The sequence below is a fragment of the Acinonyx jubatus genome, chromosome D3, assembly GCF_027475565.1.
Source record: "Acinonyx jubatus isolate Ajub_Pintada_27869175 chromosome D3, VMU_Ajub_asm_v1.0, whole genome shotgun sequence".
Classification (NCBI taxonomy): domain Eukaryota; kingdom Metazoa; phylum Chordata; class Mammalia; order Carnivora; family Felidae; genus Acinonyx; species Acinonyx jubatus.
Genome location: NC_069392.1, coordinates 13,713,086 through 13,737,139, shown reverse-complemented (window position 1 = coordinate 13,737,139; position 24,054 = coordinate 13,713,086). Strand labels below are relative to the sequence as shown.

Here is a 24,054-nt window from a genome sequence, read left to right as displayed (position 1 = left end):
ATAGGATTTGAGCAGTAGCGTGGATAATAACTGGAATGGGTTGAAACACACCAACTGCGTTTAGCTCCGCTAGTTCATAATAATACTTAGCAACAACTAATTGTTCGCCTCTGGAGGGTAATAGAAATCCAAATTATTATTATTTTGAAAAACAGTAAAAGGAAAGACATGAGCATTTATCCCGCCTTTCCTATATATTGTGCCGTTGGGGGAGCCAGATAGTAGATGAGAGGAAATTATTCCTTGTAGAAATACTCTGGCTAATAAATGAAGAAGGGATGGTGGAATTAGAATATCAGCACTTTGCGACCTCTAACGAATTAACAGACCTGGGCACTGAGGAGCGGTGGCTGCTAACATCACCAGAGAGACAGCCAAGGCGTGATTGCCTCCTGATGGAAGGACTTCCTTGCCAAATAAACAGAATCTGAATCTGATCAAGCCTCTACATCCAATTTGCAGGGAATTCAGAAGACAGAAGAGCATGTGAAACTATACCTTGTGGATGCAATCAGCAGATTCCAGACTGGGAAATTCAGGTCACACAACCAGGTTTCTTCAGCAAATAAAGTGCAAGGGACAGAAAAGATGGAGGGGATCCTGTGGATTAAGAGACTTGAAAGACCTCAAAACTGGCTAGAGAGTTTAGGGCTGTACGTTTGGTGAGGCAGTGATGAGCATGGAGGTGTGGGTTGTGATTGCTGTGGGTGGGAGGAGAAGGTCTTGGAGTACTTCTGGGGTGTCTGCAAAGTTTCTCGGCCTGAGTGGTGGATACAGGGTTGTTTGCCTTATACTAATGCATTAAGCTGCTTACTTGTTCCGTGCACTTTTCTAGATTGACACACTTTACAACTCAAAGGTTAAAAGGCTGGTGGAACCTAGCTCTGCTGACGGTCATTTACTAACTGAAGAGTGAGAGGCCTTTCTTTCTGAAGTCACGCAGATAAAGTAATCACTGTCACCCTGTTTCCCATGATCCCCATGTACATTTGGTATGTCTGGTGAAGTATCTCATCCACTAGCAAGTATTTATTGAGCTTCTGCTGTGTGCCAGACCTATCCCAGGCACTGAGGATACAGCGGTGAACAACGCAGAAAGCACTACGTCTGTGGGGCTTACCTTCCAGTGGGGGAGAGAGTCACTAACCTAGTAAGATGATTTAGTACATTAGAAGAGGAGAAGGGGCTCTAGACAGATACTAACCAGGCAAGAGGGTGAAGCGGGGAGAGGGGAGAAGGCCTTACTCAAAATGGCATTTGAATGAAAACCTGAAAGGAGGTGAGGGTGGAGGTTGCAAATCTCCAGGGAACGAACCTTCCAGTCAAGGACCTGAGAGTGCTGAGGCCCCAGGTGAGCACCACAGAGCACGATGGCACAGCAGGGAAGCCAGTGTGGCTGGAGGCCGGGCAGAGATGGGGAATAGCAGGAATTGAGGTTAGAGAGGTCATGGGGCAAGAGTTTAAGGCACCGTCGTTAGGACTGGAGCTTTTACTTTGAGCGAGGTGGAAAACCCCTGGAGACTTGGGTACGGGATTTTTGTGCCGTGACTTAACATGTTAACTGAAGCGCTCTGGCTGCCGTGTGGAGGGGCAGGATTTGAAGCTGGAAGCCCAGTGAGGACGCAGATGAGCTAGTGAGAAGTGTTCACCTGTCCGATACACGCTGAAGATAGAACTGATAGCTCTGGTGGATGGCTGGAATGGTCTGCGAGAGCAGGCCAGCAAGGAGGGCAGGATGGCCCCAAGGTTTGCGGCCTGACTGCAGCAGCAGAGTCGCGTTCTCCCGAGACATTTCAGGAGCTCACCGGATATCCGAGCGGGGATGTGGAGTAGCAGTTGCACGTAAGGAGAAGTGTGTTCTGGGAAATAAGTTGAAGGCTGCCAGAAACAATATTTGAAACCATGAGACTGGACGAGATCACCATGGCAGTGATCGTAGACAAAGTCGGCCGCCCAGGGCCTGAGTTCCCTGAGGCAGGTGCCCAGCGGCCAGCAAAGGATTCCAGACGCCTCACCCCTAGCTCCTGAGCCTCGACCAACTCTTCAGCCCCAGCTGAAAAGCCCCAGCTTTTCAGGTTTCTCTTGGATTTCCTTTTAGTCAATCTGAAGCCACGCAGGTCAGTGTTTCTTGGATTTCAGCACTACTGATTCAGTGTTACATTACAGATGCAAAGTCCTAAATTGTGTTGTCTGCTTCTGTGATAACAAGTGCTGTGTGGTCATGAACCAATTATATTCTTGTTAAGTAGACTCTTTACATGCTGTAATTAGTGTGAAGGGAAGTAAAAAAAAAAAAAAAAGTAATCGGAGGTTTTTATAGTGTCTTGATTCTCATTGGCTTGTTTGTTTGTTTTCCAGAAAAGCTCTGACTTGGAAGTACTACGCTAAAAAAATTCTTTACTACCTACGCCAACAGAAAATTTTAAATAACCTAAAGGCATTTCTTCAGCAGCCTGATGACTATGAATCGTACCTTGAAGGTGAGATCTCAGCAATGATCTTCCAATAGGCAGCTAAGTTGTCGTTCTCAGAAGTAGTGGATACCATCCCCAAGGGTGGAGCAATGGAAACGTGGACCGGGCCAGGCCGCGTGGGCTTCTGGAGGTGGGATTGTGTGGTCTGATCACTTAGGTAGGCAGAACTGCTCACCCTAGAGCTCATTTTGCCAGAATATTTGGCCATCAGCTGAAGCAAGACAGCGCCTTCTGAAGATGCACCATCAGTTCAAAGCACGAGGCTGATATTTTAGCTAATGTTAAATTCCCTGTTTGTCTAAGCTTTCAAGCGTCATTTCCGAATCAGAAATAAATGTATCCAGTTTTGTCTCCATGGGACCTCATGCAGATCCCTTCACCTCCCTGGTTGGAGTTTAAGGAGGACGAAGTGCCCTCGCGCATCAGTGAGTCTGCTTGTCCATAATGAGAAGTGAGGAGGAACAAGTTGAGTGGATGGACGCGGTGAAGGGAATAACTTTCTGTTCCTGCTAAGTCGGGCAAGAACAAATGTGACTTAATTTTTTCTTGTAACTAATTTAAATTCCTAGCGTATCACACAAACGCTCCCATAAGTCATGGTTATGGAGTACAGATACGCCTGTCCGTTCACTTTCATTCCCTGCTCCCCACAATTTACCCAGTTCGCCGGTTTTCTTCCTTGCCAGCATTTCCATGGTCATGTCCCCGCTCTGTTACTGTTGTCGTGCGGGCTGTCACCAGCTCTCCCAGCAGCAGCTTTCTGAGTAGCACTTGCTTCCCTGAGCCTCGTGGCTTCTGACCCCCTAGTGCTAGTCCAGCCCGAAACCTGGCCTTTCCACCACTCCGAGTGGCCACCTGATTTCCTTTGTTTGTTGTTGCTTTTTGGTGCCTTCCGTAATCCGGACCTCCCCTAGCCCCAGACTTTTCCCCATTACTCTCCAAAACACACCCTTTGCTCCAGGCAGTGTTGTCCTCCCTCCTGGCTTTGTATCTTCGCTAGTGGTATCCCCCTGTCAAATCCTGCTTGCCCGCAAGAGTTCCAGGTCCTGTGTAACTTCCGTTGAGTTTCTGCTGACTACTGCAACGCGTGCAGATTTTACTTGCCTCGGGAGGGATGCAGGCAGTAGCATTGACTAGTAGACCATGGTTAATGTCTGTTTCAGGTGTGGGCATTTTTCTCCAACTGATCATTAACTTTCTTGTGTCCCTGGTCCTTTAACGTTATTATGATCCACTGCATACTCCATGGTGCCCAGTGTGGATTCTTACTGATTGTGTAAAAGTCTCATATCCAGAAGGAAGTGAAAAATCTGTTTCAGTTAATTAAAATCAAACAACCTTATCACCCTGGAATTTTCTATGTGTACTGGAGTTGAGAGTCCCCCACTCTTCTGTTCATTCCACAGTCAGGAACAGTTGAACAGGGTGTGTTTTCTGTAGCTTGTTTATAGAGACGATTGCTTCTTTTTCACCTTCCAAATACAAAGTAACATGGTTTTCCATAACTCATCCAATCAGTACTGTAGGCACTGGGTAGCCATTGAAAGTTTTTAAGTGATTGAGCAGGAAGTTGGCTCCAAGGTTTTGATTCTTGGTGACTGACAAGAATAATCTGATAACTATTAACGAAGTCTAGGAATCATAGCATTAGGATGGAATGGACTTTGGAGAAGTCCTGCAGCCAACAGGTGAGGAAACTCCATCCCGAGGAAGCCCAGGAGCCAATCCCTGGCTAGTGGCAAAATTAGCACTGGGGTCCCATCTCTTGTTCACTGCCTTCAGCTCCTTTGGGATGTTGAGTAGGGGGTCAAGATCCTAAATTGAATTTAAATGACTTGAATTTAAAATGACTTAAAAAAAAAAGCAATAACTGCAGCTTCCCAAGTGAAATTGTCTCATAACCAAATGATCAAGTTAGCCCTTTGGCATCTGGTTAGAAAATGACCTAAGGTCGGGGCGCCTGGGTGGCTCAGTCATGTAGGCGTCTGACTCTTGACTTCAGCTGGGGTCGTGATCTCACAACTTGTGGGTTCGAGCCCTGTGTGGAGCCCTTCATTGGGCTCCACGCTGCCGGGGCAGAGCCTGCCTAGTATTCTAAATACATACATACGTACGTGATTCTAAACAAATACATACATACATACAAAACAAAAGAAAACGACCCAAGGTAATAAAGAGCAGAGAGGTGATTTTCAAGACACCGTGTCTCCAGTGTACTTTGTACAAGTCTTTGGCTACAGGTCCCCTGAGTGTCACTATTTCTGTAATTCAGAAGTATAGTTCTCTCCAGAGTTCATTTACTATTTCACCTTTGAGGGGTACAGTTTGTGGAAATCTGTCATTGTGAGGGCTTTCAGCTTTTTAAATGTTCTTTTAAGTAAAGGAACTGGCTTATGCCATTAAGTGTTCAGAGTTCTTGGGAAGATCTCCTTTATAGCATTTATTCCTCTTTGTAATAGAGTATGGGAATATGCTGCATATCACATGGTTTCTTGAGTCCATGACCTTTGAGAGAGAGTTTGGTTTATTTTTATTTAAAAAAAAATATTTTTTTAATGTTTATTACTTATTTTTGAGAGAGGGAGAGACAGTGCAAGCTGGGGAGGAGCAGAGAGAGAGGGAGACACAGAACCCGAAGCAGGCTCCAGGCTCCGAGCTGTCAGCACAGAGCCTGACGTGGGGCTGGAACCCACGAACTGTGAGATCATGACCTGAGCCGAAGCCGGACGCTCAACTGACTGAGCCACCCACCCAGGCGCCCCTATTTTATTTTTTTAAAATAAAGTGTGTAAACTCCTTTGTTGTGAGAAGGTTGCTCCTTTTCCATGTATCAGCAGCAGGGTCTGGCATCTACAGATGAAGCTTATCTGGCAGGTGGTGGAACGAAGGATGGCCCCAAGTGTCTGTGCTGAGTGACCAACTAATAGGACGAGGGCAGAAATAGGAATTTATTCAGTGATTCCTGTTTATTTTCAGGCGCTGTATATATTGACCAGTACTGCAATCCTCTCTCTGACATCAGCCTCAAAGATATCCAGGCCCAGATTGACAACATCGTAGAGCTGGTCTGCAAAACCCTCCGGGGCATGAACAGTCGCCACCCCAGCTTGGCCTTCAAGGCAGGTGTGGAATTGCTTTGGATCCAACTGTATTTGTAAAAGAAAACCTAGCAGAGCTATTGGTTAATGTGAGAAATTCTGTAGTATGTTTCCATTATGTCACCAAAGAAGCAGTTAATGACACAACCACATGTTCACTTGGAAATGTGAAAGACTTGAACTTCATATTCTTTCCTCCACCCTGGACTGGCAGCACCTACTGAGTATTGTTAGGACATTGCCAGCGTCTGCGTGTGACAGGTCGTTTGGGATGCTGGTCACAGCCTTGCCAGTGCTTCTGTCCTCAGAGTAGATCTCTGTGTTTCAGGTGAATCCTCCATGATAATGGAGATAGAACTCCAGAGCCAGGTGCTGGACGCCATGAACTACGTCCTTTATGACCAGCTGAAGTTTAAGGGGAACCGAATGGATTACTATAATGCCCTAAACTTATACATGCACCAGGTAAATGTGGGTGTATTAAAACATAATCATATGTCTTTTTGAAAGCTCATTTTTGATAAATTGTATAGTTTGGGGCACAGATACATGGTCTTTTCATCTCTCAATGCCCAGTGAAACTCACTTTTGCCTCCACTGTAAGGGTATTGCTATGGATTTTTATTTCTTTATAGTGTCCTCTGTGTGAAAACCCTTGATCATTTCCTGTCTAGAAATACGCATTTCTCTGACTTTGTTTGGTTAATTTGTGTCTTATGAACACTAAACTGTGAAACTAATCGGATCTTTTTCCTACACTGGCTTCTAGAAGCCTTGGAAGAAATCTGGCCAGCCATTTTGGCCAAATTGATACTTCGTTTTTATGTGCTTCCTTCTTGACACTGTTTTCAGATTCTGTTGCTCTGTATGCTAATCTTTGTCTGTCGTGTTTCATACACTTTCCTTGAAATGACCTTAAATTCTTTTGGAAGAACAGCCTATCTGCGCTGACAGAGCGGAGCCTGCTTGGCATTGTCTCTCTTTCCCTTTCCCCCTGCCCCTCCCCTGCTCATTCTCTCTCTTTTTGTCTCAAAATAAATAAATGAAACTTAAAACAAAAAATGGAAGAACAGCCTAGATCACAGGTCTGTAGACTTTTTCTGTAAAGGGCCAAACAGGCCTTTTGGTTTGGCAAGCCAGATGCTCTGTGCCAACTGCTTAGTTCTGCCATTGTAGTTGGAAGGGGGCACAGATGTTACCAAAACAAACGGGTGCGGCTGTGTTCCAATGAAACTGTATACACGGACATAGAAATTTGAGTTTCATGTAATTTTTAATGTGTCACAAAACGGTACTCTTTTGACTTTCTTTAAACACTAAAAAATGTGAAAGCTCTTCTCATGCAGGCCGTACAGAAACAAGTGGTGGACTTGGCCCGCGGACTGCAGTTTGCAGACCCTTGATCTAAAACAAAGCAAATGTTCATCCACTTAAACCACAAAACCTAGTGTCGTTCCTGATGCACAGTGAGTGCCTAGTGAGGACTTGCTTTGAAGGAATGAGAAGGGAAGGTTCGTTTCTGTGAAGCTGAAGGATTTTTTTTCTCCTTCAGGTTTTGATTCGAAGAACAGGAATTCCGATCAGCATGTCTCTGCTCTACTTGACAATTGCCCGGCAGTTGGGGGTCCCACTGGAACCTGTCAACTTCCCCAGTCACTTCTTGTTAAGGTGGTGCCAAGGTGCAGAAGGGTGAGCCACCTATGCCATATGTTGTGATTGGTCCTCGGGATTCACTCCCACCGTGCTGAGAGGAAGTGTGGTAACGGAACAGAGGTCGACTACGGCACAGGGGGTGGGGCAGCTGTCTTGTTCCTTGGCCATCAGTGTCCGTATTCTGGTTCTGAGAGAAGGGCACTCTGGATCTTTCTGTATTACTTCTTAAAGCTGCATGTGAATTTACAGTCATCTAAAAGTAAGTATGAAGACTAGGACTAGGGGTGCCTGGGTGGCTCAGTCGATTAAGCGTCCGACTTCAGCTCAGGTCATGATCTCAAGGTTGATGAGTTTGAGCCCTGAGTCAGGCTCTGTGCTGACAGCCTGGAGCCTGCTTCCTTTCTGTGTCTCCCTCTCTCTGTGCCTCTCCCTCATTCGCACTCTGTCTCTTTCTGTCTCTCAAAATTAAATAAACGTTAAAAAAAACAAAAAGAGGAATAGAGGAGCACCTGTATGGCTCAGTTGGCTAAGGATCTGCCTCTTGATTTCCGCTCTCACAATTTCTGAGATCAAACACTGTCTGGCTCTGCACAGACCACGTGGAGTCTGCCTCCCTCGCTCTCTGCCCCACACCCGCATGCACATGCACACTCTTTCTCCAACATGAATAAACATTAAAAAACATGTTTAAGTTTGTTTATGTTGGAGAAAGAGAGTGTGTGTGAGCGGGGAGGGGCAGAGGGTGAGGGAGACACAGAATCTGAAGCAGGTTCCAGGCCCCACGCTGTCAGCACAGAGCCCCACGTGGGGCTGGAACTCACGAACCGCAAGATCCCGAACCTGAGCCGAAGTCGGACACTTAACCAGCTGAGTCACCCAGGTGCCCCAAACTAAATAAACTTTAAAAAAAAAAAAAAAAAGTAGGACTAGGAGTTCAGGATTTTAGGTGGATCTTAAAATCTTTTTGTTGCAAAGCAGATCAGATCAAAGAGTTCTTTTTGTTTACAAGGAATCTTGCTTTTTACTTTTTTTTTAAGTTTTTATTTAAATTCCAGTTAGTTGACCTATGGTGTAATGTTAGTTTCCAGCGTACAATTTAGTGATTCAGCACTTCTGTACAACACTTGGTGCCCATCACAGCACGTGCACTCCTTAATCTCCATCACCTATTTCTCCCATCCCCCCGTGCACCTCCCCCCCCCAACCATCAGTTTATTCTCTATAGTTAAGAGTCTGTTTCTTGGTTTGCCTTTTTTTTTCTTTTCCCTTTGTTTATTTGTTCTATTTCTTAAATTCCACATATGAGTGGAATCATATGGTATTTGTCTTTCTCTGATGTATTTTGCTTTGCATAATATCCTCAAGTTCCATCCACATCCTTACAGATGGTAAGATTTCATTCTTTTTTATGGCTGAGTAATATTCCACTATATATACACACATGGATATGTATCTATATGTATATGTGTATATGTATACACACACACACACACCCCACACCTTTTTTATCCATTCACCAGTTGATGGACACTTGGGCTGCTTCCATAATTTGGCTATTGTAGATAATGCTGCTATAAACATAGGGGGCATATATCCCTTTGGATTAGTATTTTTGTATTCTTTGGATAAATACCTAGTAATGTGATTGCTGGATTAACCTTTTGAGGACCTTCATACTGTTTTCCAGAATGGATGCACCAGTTTGCATTCCCACCAACAGGGTGCAAGGGTTCATTCCCCTTTCTCCACATCCTTATCCACACCTGGTGTTTCTTGTATTGTTGATATTCACCATTCTGACAGTGTCAGGTGATATGTTATTGTAGTTTTGATTTGTGTTTCCCTGATGGCGAGTGATGACGAGCATCTTTTCATGTGTCTGTTGGCTATTTGTATGTCTTCTTTGAAAAAATGTCTATTTGTGTCTTCTGCCCATTTTTAATTGGATTATTTGCTTTTGTAGTGTTGAGTTTTAATGAGTTTTTTTAATATATTTTGGATACTAACCCTTTATTGGATATGTCATTGGCAACTGTCTTTTCCCATTGTGTAGGTTGTCTTTTGGTTTTGTTGATTGTTTCCTTCGCTGTGCAGAAACTTTATTTATTTACTTTTTATTTTATTTATTTTTTAGTTTTTTATTTATTTTTGAGAGAGAGAGAGAGACAGAGCACTCTCAGGGGTGGGCAGAGAGAGAGGGGAGACACAGAAACCAAAGCAGGCTCCAGTCTTGGAGCTGTCAGCGCAGAACCTGACCCGGGGCTCGAACCCACAAACCCTGCGATCATGACCTGAGCCGAGGTCGGTCGCTTAACCGACTGAGCCACCCAAGCGCCTCAGAAACTTTTTATTTTGATGAAGTCCCATTTGTTTATTTTTGCTTTTGTTTCTCTTGCCTCTGGAGACCTATTTAGAAAGAAGATGCTACCTGTGCTCCCCTCTATGATTTTAATGGTTGCCTGTCTCGTGTTTAGGTCTTTCATCCATCTTGAATTTATTTTTATGAATGATGTAAGAAAGTGGTCCAGTTTCATTCTTTTGCGTGTAGCTGTCCAGTTTTCCCAACACCATTTGTTGAAGAGACTGTCTTTTCTCCGTTGGATATTCTTTCCTGCTTTGTCAAAGATAAATTGATCATATAGTTGTGGGTTCATTTCTGGGTTTTCTGTTCTGTTCACTGATCTATATGTCTATTTTTGTGTCAGTACCAGACTGTTTAGATCACTACAGCTTTGCACGATAGCTTGAAGTCTGGAATTGTGATGCCTCCAGCTTCGCTTTTCTTTTTCAAGGTTGCTTCGGCTATTTGGGGTCTTTTGTGGTTCCATACAAATGTTAGGATTGTTTATTATAACTCTCTGAAAAATGCTGTTGGTATTTTGAGAGGGATTGCATTAAATGTGTAAATCGCTTTGGGTAGTTTACACGTTTTAACAATATTTATTCTTATCCATGAGTATGGAGTGTTTTTCCATTTTTTTGTGTCTTCAGTTTCTTACATCAGTGTTTTATATTTTTCAGTGTACAAATCTTTGACCTCTTTGGTTAGGTTTATTCCTAGGTATCTTACAGTTTTTGGTGCAATTATAAATAGGATTGATTCCTTAATTTCTTTTTGCTGCTTCATTATTGTATAGAAATGCCGCAGATTTCTATATGTGGATTTTGTAACTAGCAACTGACTTTACTGAATTCGTGTATCAGTTTTGGCAATTTTTTGGTGGAGTCTTTTAGGGTTTCTACATAGAGTATCATGTCTTCTGCAGATAGTGAAAGTTCGACTTCCTCATTACCGATTTGGGTCCTTTTTATTTCTTTCGGTTGTCTGATTGCTTAGGCTAGGACTTCCAGTACTGTGTTAAGTAGCAGTGGTGAAAGTAAACATCTGTCTTTTTCCTGACTGTAGAGGGAAAGCTGTCAGTTTTTCCCCATTGAGGAGGATATTAGCTGTGTGTTTTTCATATATGGCCTTTATGATGTTGAGGTATTTTCCTTGAAACCTACTTTGTTGGAGGCTTTTATCATGAACGGGTGTTGTACTGTGTCAGAAACTTTTTCTGCATCCATTGAAATGTTTGTATGGTTCTTATCCTTTCTTTTATTAATGTGGTTTATCACGTTGATTGATTTGTGAATGTTGAACCACCCTGGCAGCCAGGAAGAAATCCCACTTGATCGTGGTGAATAATTCTTCTAATGAACTGTTGGATTTAATTTGCTAGTATCTTGTTGAGAATTTTTGAATCCATGTTCCTCAGGGATATTGGCCTGTAGTTTTCTTTTTGAGTGGTGTCTGTATCTGCTTTTGGTACCAGGGTAATGCTGGCTTCATAGATTGAATTTGGGAGTTTTCCTTCTTTCTCTATTCTTTGGAATAGTTTGAGAAGAATAGGTATTAACTCTTCTTTAAATGTTTGGTAAAATTCCCCTGTGAAGCCATCTGGTCCTGGACTTCTGTTTGTTGGGAGATTTTTTACTACTGATCCAATGTCTTTGCTGGTCATGGGTCTGTTCAAGTTTTCTGTTTCTTCCTGTTTTAGTTTTGGTAGTATGCTTAGTTTTAGTAATATGCTTCTCGGAATGTATCCATCACTTCCAGGATGTCCAGTTTGTTGGCTTCTAGTTTTTCATAGTGGTCTTTTAATTGTTTGTATTTCTGTTTCTCCTCTCTTACTTGTGATTTTATTTATGTGGGTCCTTACTCTTTTTTGATAAGTCTGACTAGAGGTTTATGAATTTTATTAATTTTTTTCAAAGAACTGGCTCCTGGTTTCCTGGATCTGTTCTGTGGTTGTTGTAGTTTCTGTATCATTTATTTCTGCTCTAATCTTTATTGTTTCCCTTCTTCTGCTGGCTTTAGTTTTATTTTTCTTTTTCTAGCTCCTTTAGGTACAAGTTTAGGTTGTTGATTTGAGATTTTTCTTACTTGACGTAGATGTGTATTGCTATATACTTCCCTCTTAGGACCACTTTTGCTGCATCCAGAGGTTTTAGACCATTGTGTTTTCATTTTCATTGGTTTCTGTGTATTTTTTTATTTCTTCTTTGATTTCCTGGTTGACCCATTCACGTTTGGTAGCATGTTGTTTAACCTCCTTATATTTGTTTTATTTCTAAATTATTTCTTGTGGTCGACTTCAAGTTTCATGGCATTGTGGTCAGAAAAGATGCATGGTATGATCTCAGTCATTTTGTATTTGTTGAGGCTCGATTTGTGACCTAATATGTGATCTGTTCTGGAGAATGTCACATGTGCACTTGAAAAGAACACGTATTCTGCCGTTTTAGGATGGAATGTTCTGAATATATCTGTTAAGTCCATCTAGATCAAAGAGTTCTTAAAGTCTTATTTTGCAGTCTTCCATAAAATCTCCCCTCCCTCCCTCCTCACCAGAGAGAGAGAGAGAGAGAGGGAGGATGGGGGAGGGGGAGACAGCAGGGTAGCTGAGTTCTTCACTCATGTGCACAGCAAATGCTCAGTTTCTTATCATCAGTGATGCCCCTTTTAGGTAAGGTTGGTGACTGATGTGCATTTTGTAGACCAGGTCAACAAGTTCTGTTTTGTTCTCCTTTAAGCTTGGTGTCCTATTGGACATAAAGCTTTTTTTCAGCTGTAGTCTAGCTTTTGTGAAAGAAATAGTTCATCACATAGTCAGAACTATCTTCTCATTAAATGTGCCATTTAGAGGAAAAAGAAACAAAGTTATTTAATTATTTCCTGTGCTTTGAATGACCTTGTAATATCCTCTGGCGAGTGATGAGCAGTATAGTAGTACCTGAGCTTTAGTGTTGGGCTGGGTTCAGACCTCGGCTTCCTCTGAGCCTCAGTTTCTTCCTCTGTGAAAATGGAGCATATGTTTTTCAAGCATTTGGAGGATTGAGATGGCCCAGTGCTTTATACACCTAGTAGAATTTGTGAATCATACCTGGAAGAAAGGCGTAACTCATCTCTGTATTTCTACCCCTTAGTTTAAAAAATAAGACATGAATAGTTGGAGCCTCCTGGATATTCCTCATCCCCTCCTTCTTCCTCTCCTCTGCAGAGATAACCACCAGTTACCTGCAAGTTTCTGTTATTTCCATGCAAATTTTTATAGTTCATTACATATGTATATTTCCTTAAATGGTATGCATGGGCGTCCTTTCTTTTCCAGATACCCTTTTCTACACGTATTGCGTGGCTTTGGGTAGCAGGTACCCACTTTCCTTGATTGTAAATGGGGAATATGCTCTCTCAGTCCATTCTCTCTGCCTAGGTAACCCAACCGATTTCCCCAAATATCTCAAAAATAATCTTAAATGCCCATGTAATAATCCACCAAGGATCTCTGCATGATAGAAAGCATTTAAAACTGCAGTTGCCATATTATTTGCCACAGAAACGGATTGCTGGGCACAGTTGTGCATGGTAACAATATCATTTTTTCTTCTCAGGCTACGGTGAATGTGCACTAAGGGTGCAGATGAGCAATAAAATAATTTGTCCGTACGCCAGGCACCTGGCAGAAACAAACACCGAGCCCCTGGCTGCGTCCTCAGGGCAAAGGAGTCAGGAGGCCGGTGAGAATAGTGCGGGTGCACAGCCCATGAAGCAACAGCCTGGCTGCAAGCCCTCTCCTTACCTGGACCCACGTTCATGCCCTTGGTCTCTGATCCGTCCCTGCACCAAGACCCTGTTGTCTTACTTACTGTAACTTTATCGTTTACTAGTACCTGGTAGGTCAGACCCCCCCCGCCCCCCATCGAGTTCTTCAGAATTTCCTTGGCTCTTCTTAGCCTTTTGCTCTTCTGTAGATTTAGAATCCATTTACCAGCCTCCTTCAGAAGTCCATAAGGATATTAATCGGTACCAGAGTTTACTTTGGATTGGATTCATAGATTAATGCGAGCAGTGTTTCAGTGTTTTGCTCCTGAGTCTGTCTGTGAACGGGATGCCTCCCTACACGTGTAAGTTGTCTTTAATATCCTTAAAAAGATTTTATTGTTTTCGTCATGAAGTTCTTTAACTCTTGCCAGACTTATTCGTTAAGTACCTTAAATATTTATTGCTAATGTAAATGGTAATTTTTAAAATTATGTTTTCTAAGTATTGATGATGTATAGGGATATGACTGATATTTAGATATAAATCTGATAATCATCCCCTTTGCTGAATAAATTATTGGAGCTAATTGTCAACTCTTGTGGGTTTCCAGTGTAGATGGTCATATTGCCTGTGAATCGTGACCGTTTTGGTTCTTTTCTTTCTAGCCTTTGTACATTTGTTTCTTATACTTATTCTGATGGCTGGGTATTCTCACACAGAGTTGAGTAGAACCAGTGATAGTGGGTACCCTTGTCTTGGGTATGACTTTAGGTGGAATGCTTTCAAAATTTCATCATCAGGCATGATGTTTGGAGTATTTCCTTTCATTGAGATTATCAAAGCTGCCTTCTAAATTCCTAGTTTGCTTAAGTTCTTTTTAATTATTATTATTATTATTCTTTTTTTAGAAAGAGGGTGAGAGTGAGCGACGGGCAGAAAGAGAGGGAGAGAGAATCCCACTCCGCTCCCCCACACTGTCCGTGCAGAGCCTGAAGTAGGGCTTGAGCTCACCCAATGCAGGGCTCAAACTCATGAACCAAGAGATAGAATCTGAGCCAAAGTTGGATTCTTAGCCAGCTGAGCCACCCAGCTGCCCCTGCTTAAGTTTTATTAAATAAGTAGGCATTCGATTTTTTTTTTCCAAAATCTCTTTTCTGTGTCTACTGATAAAATCGTACATTTTTCTTCATACATGCTGAAATAGGTTTTTTAACATTCAATTATCCTTTCATTCTTGGGGTACATCTGTCTTAATCATAGGATTTTTAAAAATACATTGCTGTATTTGATTTGCTCCTATTTTATTTAGGATTTTTGTCTGTAATCAATTTGTGTGTATATGTGTAGTTCTTCTAGACTCATAAAAAGAGTTGAAGAGCATCTCTTACTTTTGGAACATTGTGTCTGTCTTGCTACAGGAAGTATATTAATATGACTCTAGGAAGAAATCTGACTGGGCTTTTTAAAGCAGCCCAAGTGAGGGGAGCCTGGGTGGCTCAGTCAGTTGGGTGTCTGACTTCGGCTCAGGTCATGATCTCATGGTTCATGGGTTTGAGCCCCACATCGGGCTCTGTGCTGACAGCTCAGATTCCATCTCCGGCTTCGGATTCCATCTCCGGCTCTCTCTGCCCCTTCCCCACTTGTGCTCTGTCTCTAAAGTAAATAAAAACTTAAAGAAAGAAAGAAGGAAGGAAGGGAGGGAGGGAGGGAGGGAAGGAAGGAAGGAAGGAAGGAAGGAGCCCAAGTGAAAATCTCCTGCGTGGTTTGCAGTGGGCATAAGATCAAAGTGGAACAGCTGCTCAAAAAAAAAAAAAAAAACGCAACTGTCCCTGAAACAAAGACCCTCAGGAGTCCTCAGAGAATGTTCTTGGTAATGGTGATGAGGACTTGCTTCATGTGACCTCCTCCCGCCGCTCAGCTCAGCTCAGCTCAGGCCACCACCCTTTTTGAGAGCACGGTTCACGGGAGGCGTGGCAGGGTCAAGTGCGGGGGCTCAGCTCTCTGGTCTGGAGCCAGGTTCCCAGGCTGAGCCCTGAGTGCCCACCGGAGTGTGTCTGCAGGGTCGGGGGCAGGACTCTTGGCAGGGCTGGGTTCTGTAACTTTCCTCACAGCCCCAGGGGCCTAGGGCCCACAGACGTTAACTGTGCTAATCTGCAGAATCATAAAGTGCCTCGGGCCTTCCCACCCAACTTCTGATAGAGCGTTTTGTAGACTAAGGTCAATAAATTCTCTTCTGTTCTCTTTTAAACTTGGTTTGATCTGGCTTAATCTCCTCGCAAAACTATATTTGATGGCACGCATCGGTGCCGTTTCCTAAACATCTGTGTCCTGAAGTCTTAACACAGCAGGGAATGTCTAAAGGGTCAGATTTTGAACTTTAGACAAGGCCTTACTATTTCAAGTGAAAATGCTGCTGTGTTAATAATATTCAGTCTCTAATTTGAGCTACTTGTGGGGAGGGGGGAGGGGATGTTAGACATTGCCTTGTTCAGCTCTGACTTGAGATTTGGCTAACTGCCTGTGCTGTCTGGATAGGGCAACCCTGGACATCTTTGACTACATCTACATAGACGCTTTTGGGAAAGGGAAGCAGCTGACAGTGAAAGAGTGTGAATACCTGATCGGCCAGCACGTGACGGCAGCACTGTACGGGGTGGTCAACGTGAAGAAGGTGTTACAGCGAATGGTGGGAAACCTTTTAAGCCTGGGAAAGCGGTAAGGTTTTCGTGGTTTTCCAGCACTTCTGCAGAGTGCATGTCTTTGGAGGCTCGGATTGCATTACAGAGGATTTTATTTGATGGGCCTCCCGTCATGCGGCAAAGCTGTGGATGCCGGGAGGCACAGTTGGGCTGTCTGCGGCTGTCTACCCACCACAGAGAGAAACGCATCCTTGTGACATAATGCTGTCCTGGCTTAAGATGTACTGAGTGACTTTGACACTTTTGCAGTGGACTTGTATGCAAGTTTTCTGTAATGTTTTCAATATTTTCTTTAGTAACCAGAATATTTGAGACTGGTAAAGGTTACTTTTCAGGGCAGTATGTTCTTCGGTCCAAGTGCCTTGTCGTCGTCCTTTGGTTTATACATTTCTATCACTTAGATAAGAAAGCAAACAAAAGTATGAAACCATTCTGCCTCTGAGTCCAAGGGAATATGTCTTACAGGGAAAATAGAAGATTGTATGTTGTAGTCGTAGTTCCCTGCCTAACGGTGGAATTCTTTGTTCTTTTAAAATAGGCTGTATTTTTTAGAGCAATTTTAGGTTCACAACAAAATGGAGTGGAAAGTACAGAGAGTTCTCCTAGTACCCACTCCCCCGCACCTCCCCAACATCCCCCATCAGAGGGGGACACTAGTTACAGCCGACGAACCCCCACAGACATGTCATCCTCAGACTCTGCAGTTAACACCCAGCTTCCCTCTTGGTGGCGTACGTTCTGTGGGTTTGGATGAACACACCATGACGAACCAACCGTCGTGGTATTGTGTGTAACAGTTTTACTGCCCTAAAAGTCCTCTGTGCTCCACCTAGGCAGAAGTTATTTTTGATTATGTGCAGCGTTATTGAGGTGACTATACAGTGAAAGTGCTTACAGTTTTCATGCCCATCACCAAAGTGGGGTACAAAAGTTAACGTTTCTTCTGGGGCTTTTTTAATATTGTTACCAAGATCATTGTAACTATTTGCTGAACAGAGAGGAGGTATTGGAATCCGAAAAGGTGTGTGGCCTTTGTGTCCATTACTCATAAAACCTGGGTCTTGAAAAAGAGGGTCTCAGCTGAGAAGCAAGCAGAAAGTGAGGCCGTGATTGATTTCCCCCACCAGGGAAGGCATCGACCAGTCTTACCAACTCCTGCGAGACTCCCTGGATCTGTACCTGGCGATGTACCCGGACCAGGTGCAGCTTCTCCTCCTGCAAGCCAGGCTCTATTTCCACCTGGGCATCTGGCCAGAGAAGGTAATTATTTTACTTTGATGCTTTGCACTTGCGTTAGAGAGGAACTCTAGCTTGAAAGGCGGCTCTTGGAAGTTTATCCTATCAGCCTGGAGGATAAACGTGAATTTATTCACTCTCCCCATCTCGGCCTGTCAATTAAATGTTTTTTGTCTCCTTTAAATCTAAAAAACTTGGCTACACTGCCAGGGGTTGCCTGTTCTCTTTGTGGTCCATGCCTTAAACACCTGGAAGCACAAGGCCTCAGCTCTGCAACCCACCTGTTGGTGCCCACACGTGTTCCCCCCGGGTCACCCTGACTCAGCAAGGGGAAGCAGAACTTTAAGTGTTCACCCTCCAGCAGTGCTGGTGGTGCTCACACTGACCATGTGAGCACCCCTGTTTAACAAAGGAAAAGTAGATCTTGGCTGTGTTCTGGTCCAGCTGCTGGGTTTCACGGACTGGTTCCGTCTTTGAAAACTGTGGATTCTGATACAGTCCCACTTGGGCTCCTCCTTTTTCTAATGTCCCCTGTGGCCATCAGCAAGCCCTTTCAGAGGACCGCGGCGTCTGCGATCAGAAACGCTCCTCAGCAAGCTGTGGGTGCAGCAGGTGTCTGAGTGCGAGGGTGTGTTACAGCGTGGGAGCAGCTGCGCCTTTCCATCATGCGCTGGCTTTTCCAGGGGAATATGTTAATAATCCATTATGTCTGTTTAGAGCAGCCTGGCGAGAGAATTTTGTTCCGAGTGCTCACAGGGACATCAGCATAAAATCATCCGTTCGTGTTGTTAGAGAGGGGTGAATAGTATGACCCCACATTGCTTAGGTTTAAACCATCTCATTTATTCCCCACTTCAAAGATGTGCAATCGTTCTGAGAAAGGACCCATCGGCAGGAACATCCCTGAGCTCCTATCTTAAGAGGTCATCTGTAGTCCGAGTAGCAGATGTCCTCCTGGAACATCCTGTGGTCTGCCAGAACCAGACCCTCTACCGAAGTTACCACCTAGGTCTCCTGGGGGAAAGTGCAGGAGCTCTGGCGTCCTTACCTTTCTTTGATGATGGACTCCGTTCAGTGCTCATGCTGTGCACTGGGGAAATACCTCAGTACCCTCCGCGGATGACCAAGAGTGCCATCCTGCCAAGCAGATGTCACTAGAACAAGATCCCGGTTGCTTACATGCAGAACATTTTTCCTCATGACGACCATTCGTTTGCTTCTGGGGTTGAGCACCTTAGACAGCCCCTCATGCGGGGATCAGGAATGCAAAGTCGCTCCCCTCCATGAGAGTGCACTTGAGCTAGGCGGGCGCCACCAGAGAGAGTGGGAACACGGGGGCTTCTGATGAGGAAATTTCCAGGGGACACTGAAGCCATGAGGAAAGGCTCCTCTCCAGAGAAGGTGTTTGAGGTGGACCTTGAAGGGTGGGAAACCATTCAGAGGGCAGAAAAGGCAGCTGTTCCCGTGGGCAGGGGCAGCCTGTGCCTGGCACAGAGGTGGACGGGCCCGGCACTGTGGGCCCACCCAACAAGGCTTTGTATGCCCATACTCATATATGGGCATGGAAACGTGAGCAGCTGTGTGCATATTTTTCAGATCAGTTTCTGGAAGGCTTGGAATTAGTGTGGCCTTACTAGTTCCCAAACTGGGAAGACTGGAAAGTCAGCTTGTTTTCAGTTGAAGTAAATCAGAAAGAGCGAAGAAACACAAGCCCTCTGGGTCACTGTCGTCATAGTCCAGGGTCCTTGTGGCTGTGACGGGAAGAGACAGTGGAGGGTGGTCATGTTTTGAAAAGTCACTGGCACCAGACGCCTCCTTCCAACCCTGTGGGGTGGATGCCGGGTTTTTGTCATTCTGTAAATAGTGAAACTGAGGCAGCGGGAAGTCAGGTAACCCGCTGAGGCCACCCGTGCTGGCATCAATGGCCTTAGGAATTGCGCACAGACAGTTCGGTGCCCGAGCCCACCCGCACGCTTCACCCCTGTGGGCCAGAGGGCTACGGGGGGGATGGTGAAGCCGGCACCCGGGCCCATTCTGCTTCCTGCTGCCAGACCTCCCTCCTCAGTTTGACCCATAGCCCTCCCTCCCTTCCCTCACCCTCCTCTACGTCTCACTGGAAAAGATACCCTTCTGGTTTTCCAAGGCAACTCTCTGTGCTCCAGATCCCACTCTGTTTTCCTTTATTTCTCCTATGTCTACAACTCCCTGTTTCTGCTGTCTGCCGTTGGCATTCTGCTGACTCGGATCGATCTTTCTCATCTTTGGGGAAAAAACAAAACACGCTCCCATGACATCCCTGCGGCCGCCTCCTTATCTCTCTCCTCCCCTGCGGGGCTCCAGCCCCAGATGGCCGCATGCCTGGCCTCCCACCTGCGCCCCAGAACATGGGGATCATTTCCCCCCTCCACACGCCGCTCTTGCCAAGGAAGCCAATGACCCCTTTTGACAGAAACCGTTCTTTTTGTTGACGAATCCACAGATACTTGTCTTTCCTTATCTTTCTGGATCACTGAGGGCCATTCACTGCTCAAAACACTCTGTTCCTTTGAGTCTGGTCCATGGTTCTCAGCCTCTTGCTAGTTCTGTGTCCTAGGTTTCTTCCCCGCAGGGTAGTTTCCAGACTTCGGTGAACACCTTTCCCCGAGGTGAGGTCACCTGGCCTTGCTTCAGTTACCGTCCGCAGGCTGACCACTCCCGACGGACGCTCTGTCTGGAGCCCGGGGTCCAGACCCGCGTGCCCAGGTGTCTGCTGCATGTGTGCCCGCGGCCCCATCTCCTAGACCGCCGCCCAGGCCTCCTGCCTGCTCTCCCCCCTCCACTCTTACCCCTCGGAACCTGTTCCGTACTCTGGGGCCGGAGCAATCTCTGAAGATGTCGGCCCTGCCCCTTCAGTGCTCAGAGCCCTCCGAGTGGCTGCCTCGGTGTCGTGAAGATCAGGCTCATTCTCTTCGTCATGGCTTACTAGATTCTCGGCGGTCTGGCCCTGCCAGCCTCAGCTGCCTCGGTGCTCACGGTTGCCCCTTTTGGACGCTGTGCTGCCCGGCCGCGCCCTCCACTCGCCCGTGTTCTCTCGCCTCAGGGCTTGGTGCGCGCCCCGGCGCTGCCCCAAATGCCTTTCCTTAGGCCTCGGTCCCATTGGCTGCGCCTCCGAAACCCCTTCCCCAGCCCGTCCGCGGCAGTCCAGGTCCCCTGCTCTGCCGGCCGTGTGCTTGCGCTGCCGCAGAACGTCTTCTGAGGACACTGTGGCTGCGTGTGTACTGTGCCTTCGCCAGGGACCGGGCTCCCTGAGGGCGAGGACCGCATCTGTGTGGTTCTTCAGGGTAGCGGCCCCCCTGGCTCTCCGCCCAAGGCCCGAGACGCAGGAGGTGCTCAAAAAAATGGTTTGGACGAGTGATTAAGATCTTTGTTAGATAATGAGGGAGAGGATATCCAGATTTTCCAACAAGGGAGACTGTTTGGGCGCGTTAAAAGTGGGTATTTGGATGGGGCACCTGGGTGGCTCAGTCGGTTAAACATCCAACTCTTGATCTCTGCTCAGGTCTTGATCTCCGGGTCATGAGTTCGAGCCCCATGTTGGGCTCTGTACTGGGTGGGTATTGGGGCACCTGGGTGGCTTATTTGGTTGGGCATCCAACTCTTGATTTCGGCTCAGGTCATGATCTCACAGTGGTTCGTGAGTTCGAACCCTGCACCGAGCTCTGTGCTGATAGTGCTGAACCTGCCTGGGATTCTCTCTCTGCCCCTCGCCCCCTACCCCTCAAAAAAAATGGGTGTTTGGAGAACAGACTTGTTTCAGGGGCAGGAGAAAGTGTTCAGTTTGGGGTTTGTTGGATTGGATACGACCGGGGCCATTGAGTGCAGCTGTCTGAGGACATCTGGCAGGGGCTCCCCGTATCAGCGTCTGGTGGCTGAAGCCCCAAAAGCAGAAGAGCCCCCAGCCAAGTGGAGGTCTGCAGCATGGAGCCAGGCACTTCACAGAGAGCCACAGGGGAAACCAGTAGCCGGGACAGAACAGGGTCAGCACACTCTGCTGCCTGGATTTGTGGATATGTTTTATCAAAGGCACATTTCGAAAGAGGCCCATCTGCTTGCTTTTTTATCTCTGGCTACTCTCCAGCCACAGGGGGCAGAGGAGAGTAGTTGGGTCCGACACCATGTGGGCCACAAGGCCGCAGTTAACTCTCTGGCTCCTTACGGTAAAGGTTGCCAATCATGAGTGACAGACTCCTGTGTTCCAAGATCCCTACCCCCAAAATTGTGGGCTCTTGGGATTGTCAGCCTAGACGTGTGTTTGGAGACATCATAACGCCCCCCACCCCCCACCCCTGCCGCTGTCATCAGTACTGTCCTTCAGGAGCACACCAGGCCCCTGTCATGGTATCTTTTCTGTTTCTGCCCTTTCCCTTCACCCTGTCATCTGCACATCTGGGGACAGGGAGTGGTAATTACCCCTGAACCTTGTCTCTTCCTGATGCTACAAGGGAGTTTAAGCCTTCCCCTGTGCTTACAAGACTCCCAAGATAGGTCTGTTGCACTTATCTGCAAGGGAGTGGCTGCTAGTTAGGGAGGGAAGCTGTATCTGTAGAATGTAGCAGAAGTGTGGTCAGAAGTAACTATAATTGGGGCGCCTGGGTGGCTCAGTCGGTTAAGCGTCCAACTTCGGCTCAGGTCACGATCTCATGGTTCGTGGGTTTGAGCCCCGTGTCGGGCTCTGTGCTGACAGCTCAGAGCCTAGAGCCTGTTTCAGATTCCATGTCTCCCTCTCTCTTGTGACCTTCCCCTGTTCATGCTCTCTCTCTCTCTCTCTCAAAATAAGTAAACATTTTTTAAAAAGTAACTATAGTCAACCCTTGCACAGACGGAGCGGGGTTGGGGGGGGGAAGGTGTAGGGGTGCTGACCCCTGACACAGTCAAAACTCCATGTATAACTTTTGACTCAAAACTTAACTGATGGCCTGCTGTTGATTAGAAGCCTCTCGGATAACAACTAGCTAGTTAACATATTGTGCATGTTTTATGTGTAACATACTATATTCTCATAATAAAGTAAGCTAGAGGAAAGCAAATGTTACTGAGAAAATTACAAGAAAGAGAAAATACATTTACGGTCCCGTACTGGAAAAAATCTTCATATAGGTGGACCCATGCAGTTCAAACCCGTGTTGTTCAAGGGTCGGCTGTGGTTGGAGCTGCATATGGGAACAGGAGGAAAGCCACACGCAAGCGCCGGAAATAGAACTCACCGTTCAGATCCGATGCTTTTAGCTTCAGAGGATGAATATGATTAGTGTCCCCCAAAGTAAAGCACAGTACAAATTAAAGCAAAGGTGGGTGGTGGATGGAAATTGGCTCTCAGTTGATACTGGTTGAAGCTGAGTTTGAGGTGCTTAGGGTTATACCATTCTGTCCATTTGTGTGTGTGTGTGTGTGTGTGTGTTTTAAGCAACCTTACTGATTTTTTTTTTTTTTTTTAATTTACTTACTTTGAGAGAGAAAGGGCACTCGCACAGGAGGGGCAGAGAGTGAGGGAGAGAGAGAATCGTAAGCAACACTCGGCACTCACTATCAGCCCACAGCCTAGCATGGAGTTTGAGCTCGTGAACCGTGAGATCATGGCCTGAGCAGAAATCAAGAGTCAGATGCTTAACCGACTGAGCCATCCAGGCACCCCAGTTTTTATGGGTTTGAAAGTTTTCCTAACAATGAATTAAAATGCTCCTGCTCTTGCTCTGGTAAGAAGGTGGTTGCGACCTTAGGTTTGGAGTCAGCCCCCCCCCCCCCCCCCCCGGTCCACATTCTCCCTCCACACTTTCATACTCTGGGACCTCCAGCAAGTTCCTTAACTCGATGATGCCTGATTCCTCTTTGGAAATCAGCATTGACTATACTTCACATTGGGAGGATGAAATGAAATAAATGTGATGGGCTTGGCACGAATCAGTGATCAGTGGAGAAGAAGCATTCACAAAATACTGAGATCCTGCAAATACCAATCTGGAGGTTAGGAGTGGGTTTCATAATAACATCTTACACTGCAAAAAACTAGGTTTTGGTGTTTTCTTTATGTTTGTGTATTTGAGGGAGAGAGTGCACGTGTTTGCATGGGAGGAGCAGGGGAGTGGGGAGAGAGAATCCCAAGCAGTCTCCACACTCAGCGCGGAGCCAGACTCAGGGCTCGATCTCATGAACTGTGAGATCCTGACCTGAGCCGAAGTCAAGAGTCGGGTGCTTAACCGCCTGAGCCACCCAGGTGCCCTGCAAAAAGCTAATTTTCACAGCACTTTTGGTGGGTCAAAATACATCAGGAAATAGGACAGTTACTAGTCATCGTCTGATAACGTGAATAAACTAACTTAAAGGTAAAAACCATTTGCTGGATCTGGGACTAGAATATAGGTCACTCTGTCTGCTTACCTACTCTGTCTTAGGGCTCAGTAAATAGGAAAAGATCCTGTTGCCAAAAGAAGAACATGTCAGAGACCCTCTGCTAAATGGCATCATAGGTGCTAAGTGATTTTGTGTGTGTGCGCGCGTGTGTGTGTGTAAAACTTTATTTGAATTTGCAGGTTTCCTTAGCAGCACTGTGTACGGTAGGAAAACATAACCTTGGAGTCAGCTCTGCCGTGAGCAGCTTAGTCATTTAAATTCCACATAGATGTGGTTTCTCCTTGTCCACTTGAGTGCGTGCGGAATTGCACTGCAAGTTAAAATAGCTGAAAATGATTGGTACGTGTTCAGAACCTTGAGACCCACGGCTTCATCAGCTAAGCTCACGGGCATCACTCCGTGGCTTCTGTGTAGCCCCTTCC

General features: G+C 45.8%; 1 protein-coding gene across 8 annotated transcripts in view; it reads left to right on the top strand.

Moving 5' to 3' along the window:
* Positions 1 to 24,054, top strand: part of FBXO21 (F-box protein 21) — a 58,879-nt gene that overhangs the window by 8,256 nt on the left and 26,569 nt on the right. For all 8 annotated transcript variants that reach the window (XR_008291894.1, XM_053206594.1, XM_053206593.1 and 5 more), the window contains exons 4-9: positions 2,359 to 2,480; positions 5,451 to 5,597; positions 5,901 to 6,037; positions 7,125 to 7,261; positions 15,846 to 16,025; positions 17,137 to 17,269. Coding sequence is in view for 7 of the 8 variants with exons in the window: in XM_053206594.1 (XP_053062569.1) it covers positions 2,359 to 2,480; positions 5,451 to 5,597; positions 5,901 to 6,037; positions 7,125 to 7,261; positions 15,846 to 16,025; positions 17,137 to 17,269 (856 nt within the window). In the remaining variant the exon portion in view is untranslated. The remainder of the gene's footprint in view (positions 1 to 2,358; positions 2,481 to 5,450; positions 5,598 to 5,900; positions 6,038 to 7,124; positions 7,262 to 15,845; positions 16,026 to 17,136; positions 17,270 to 24,054) is intronic.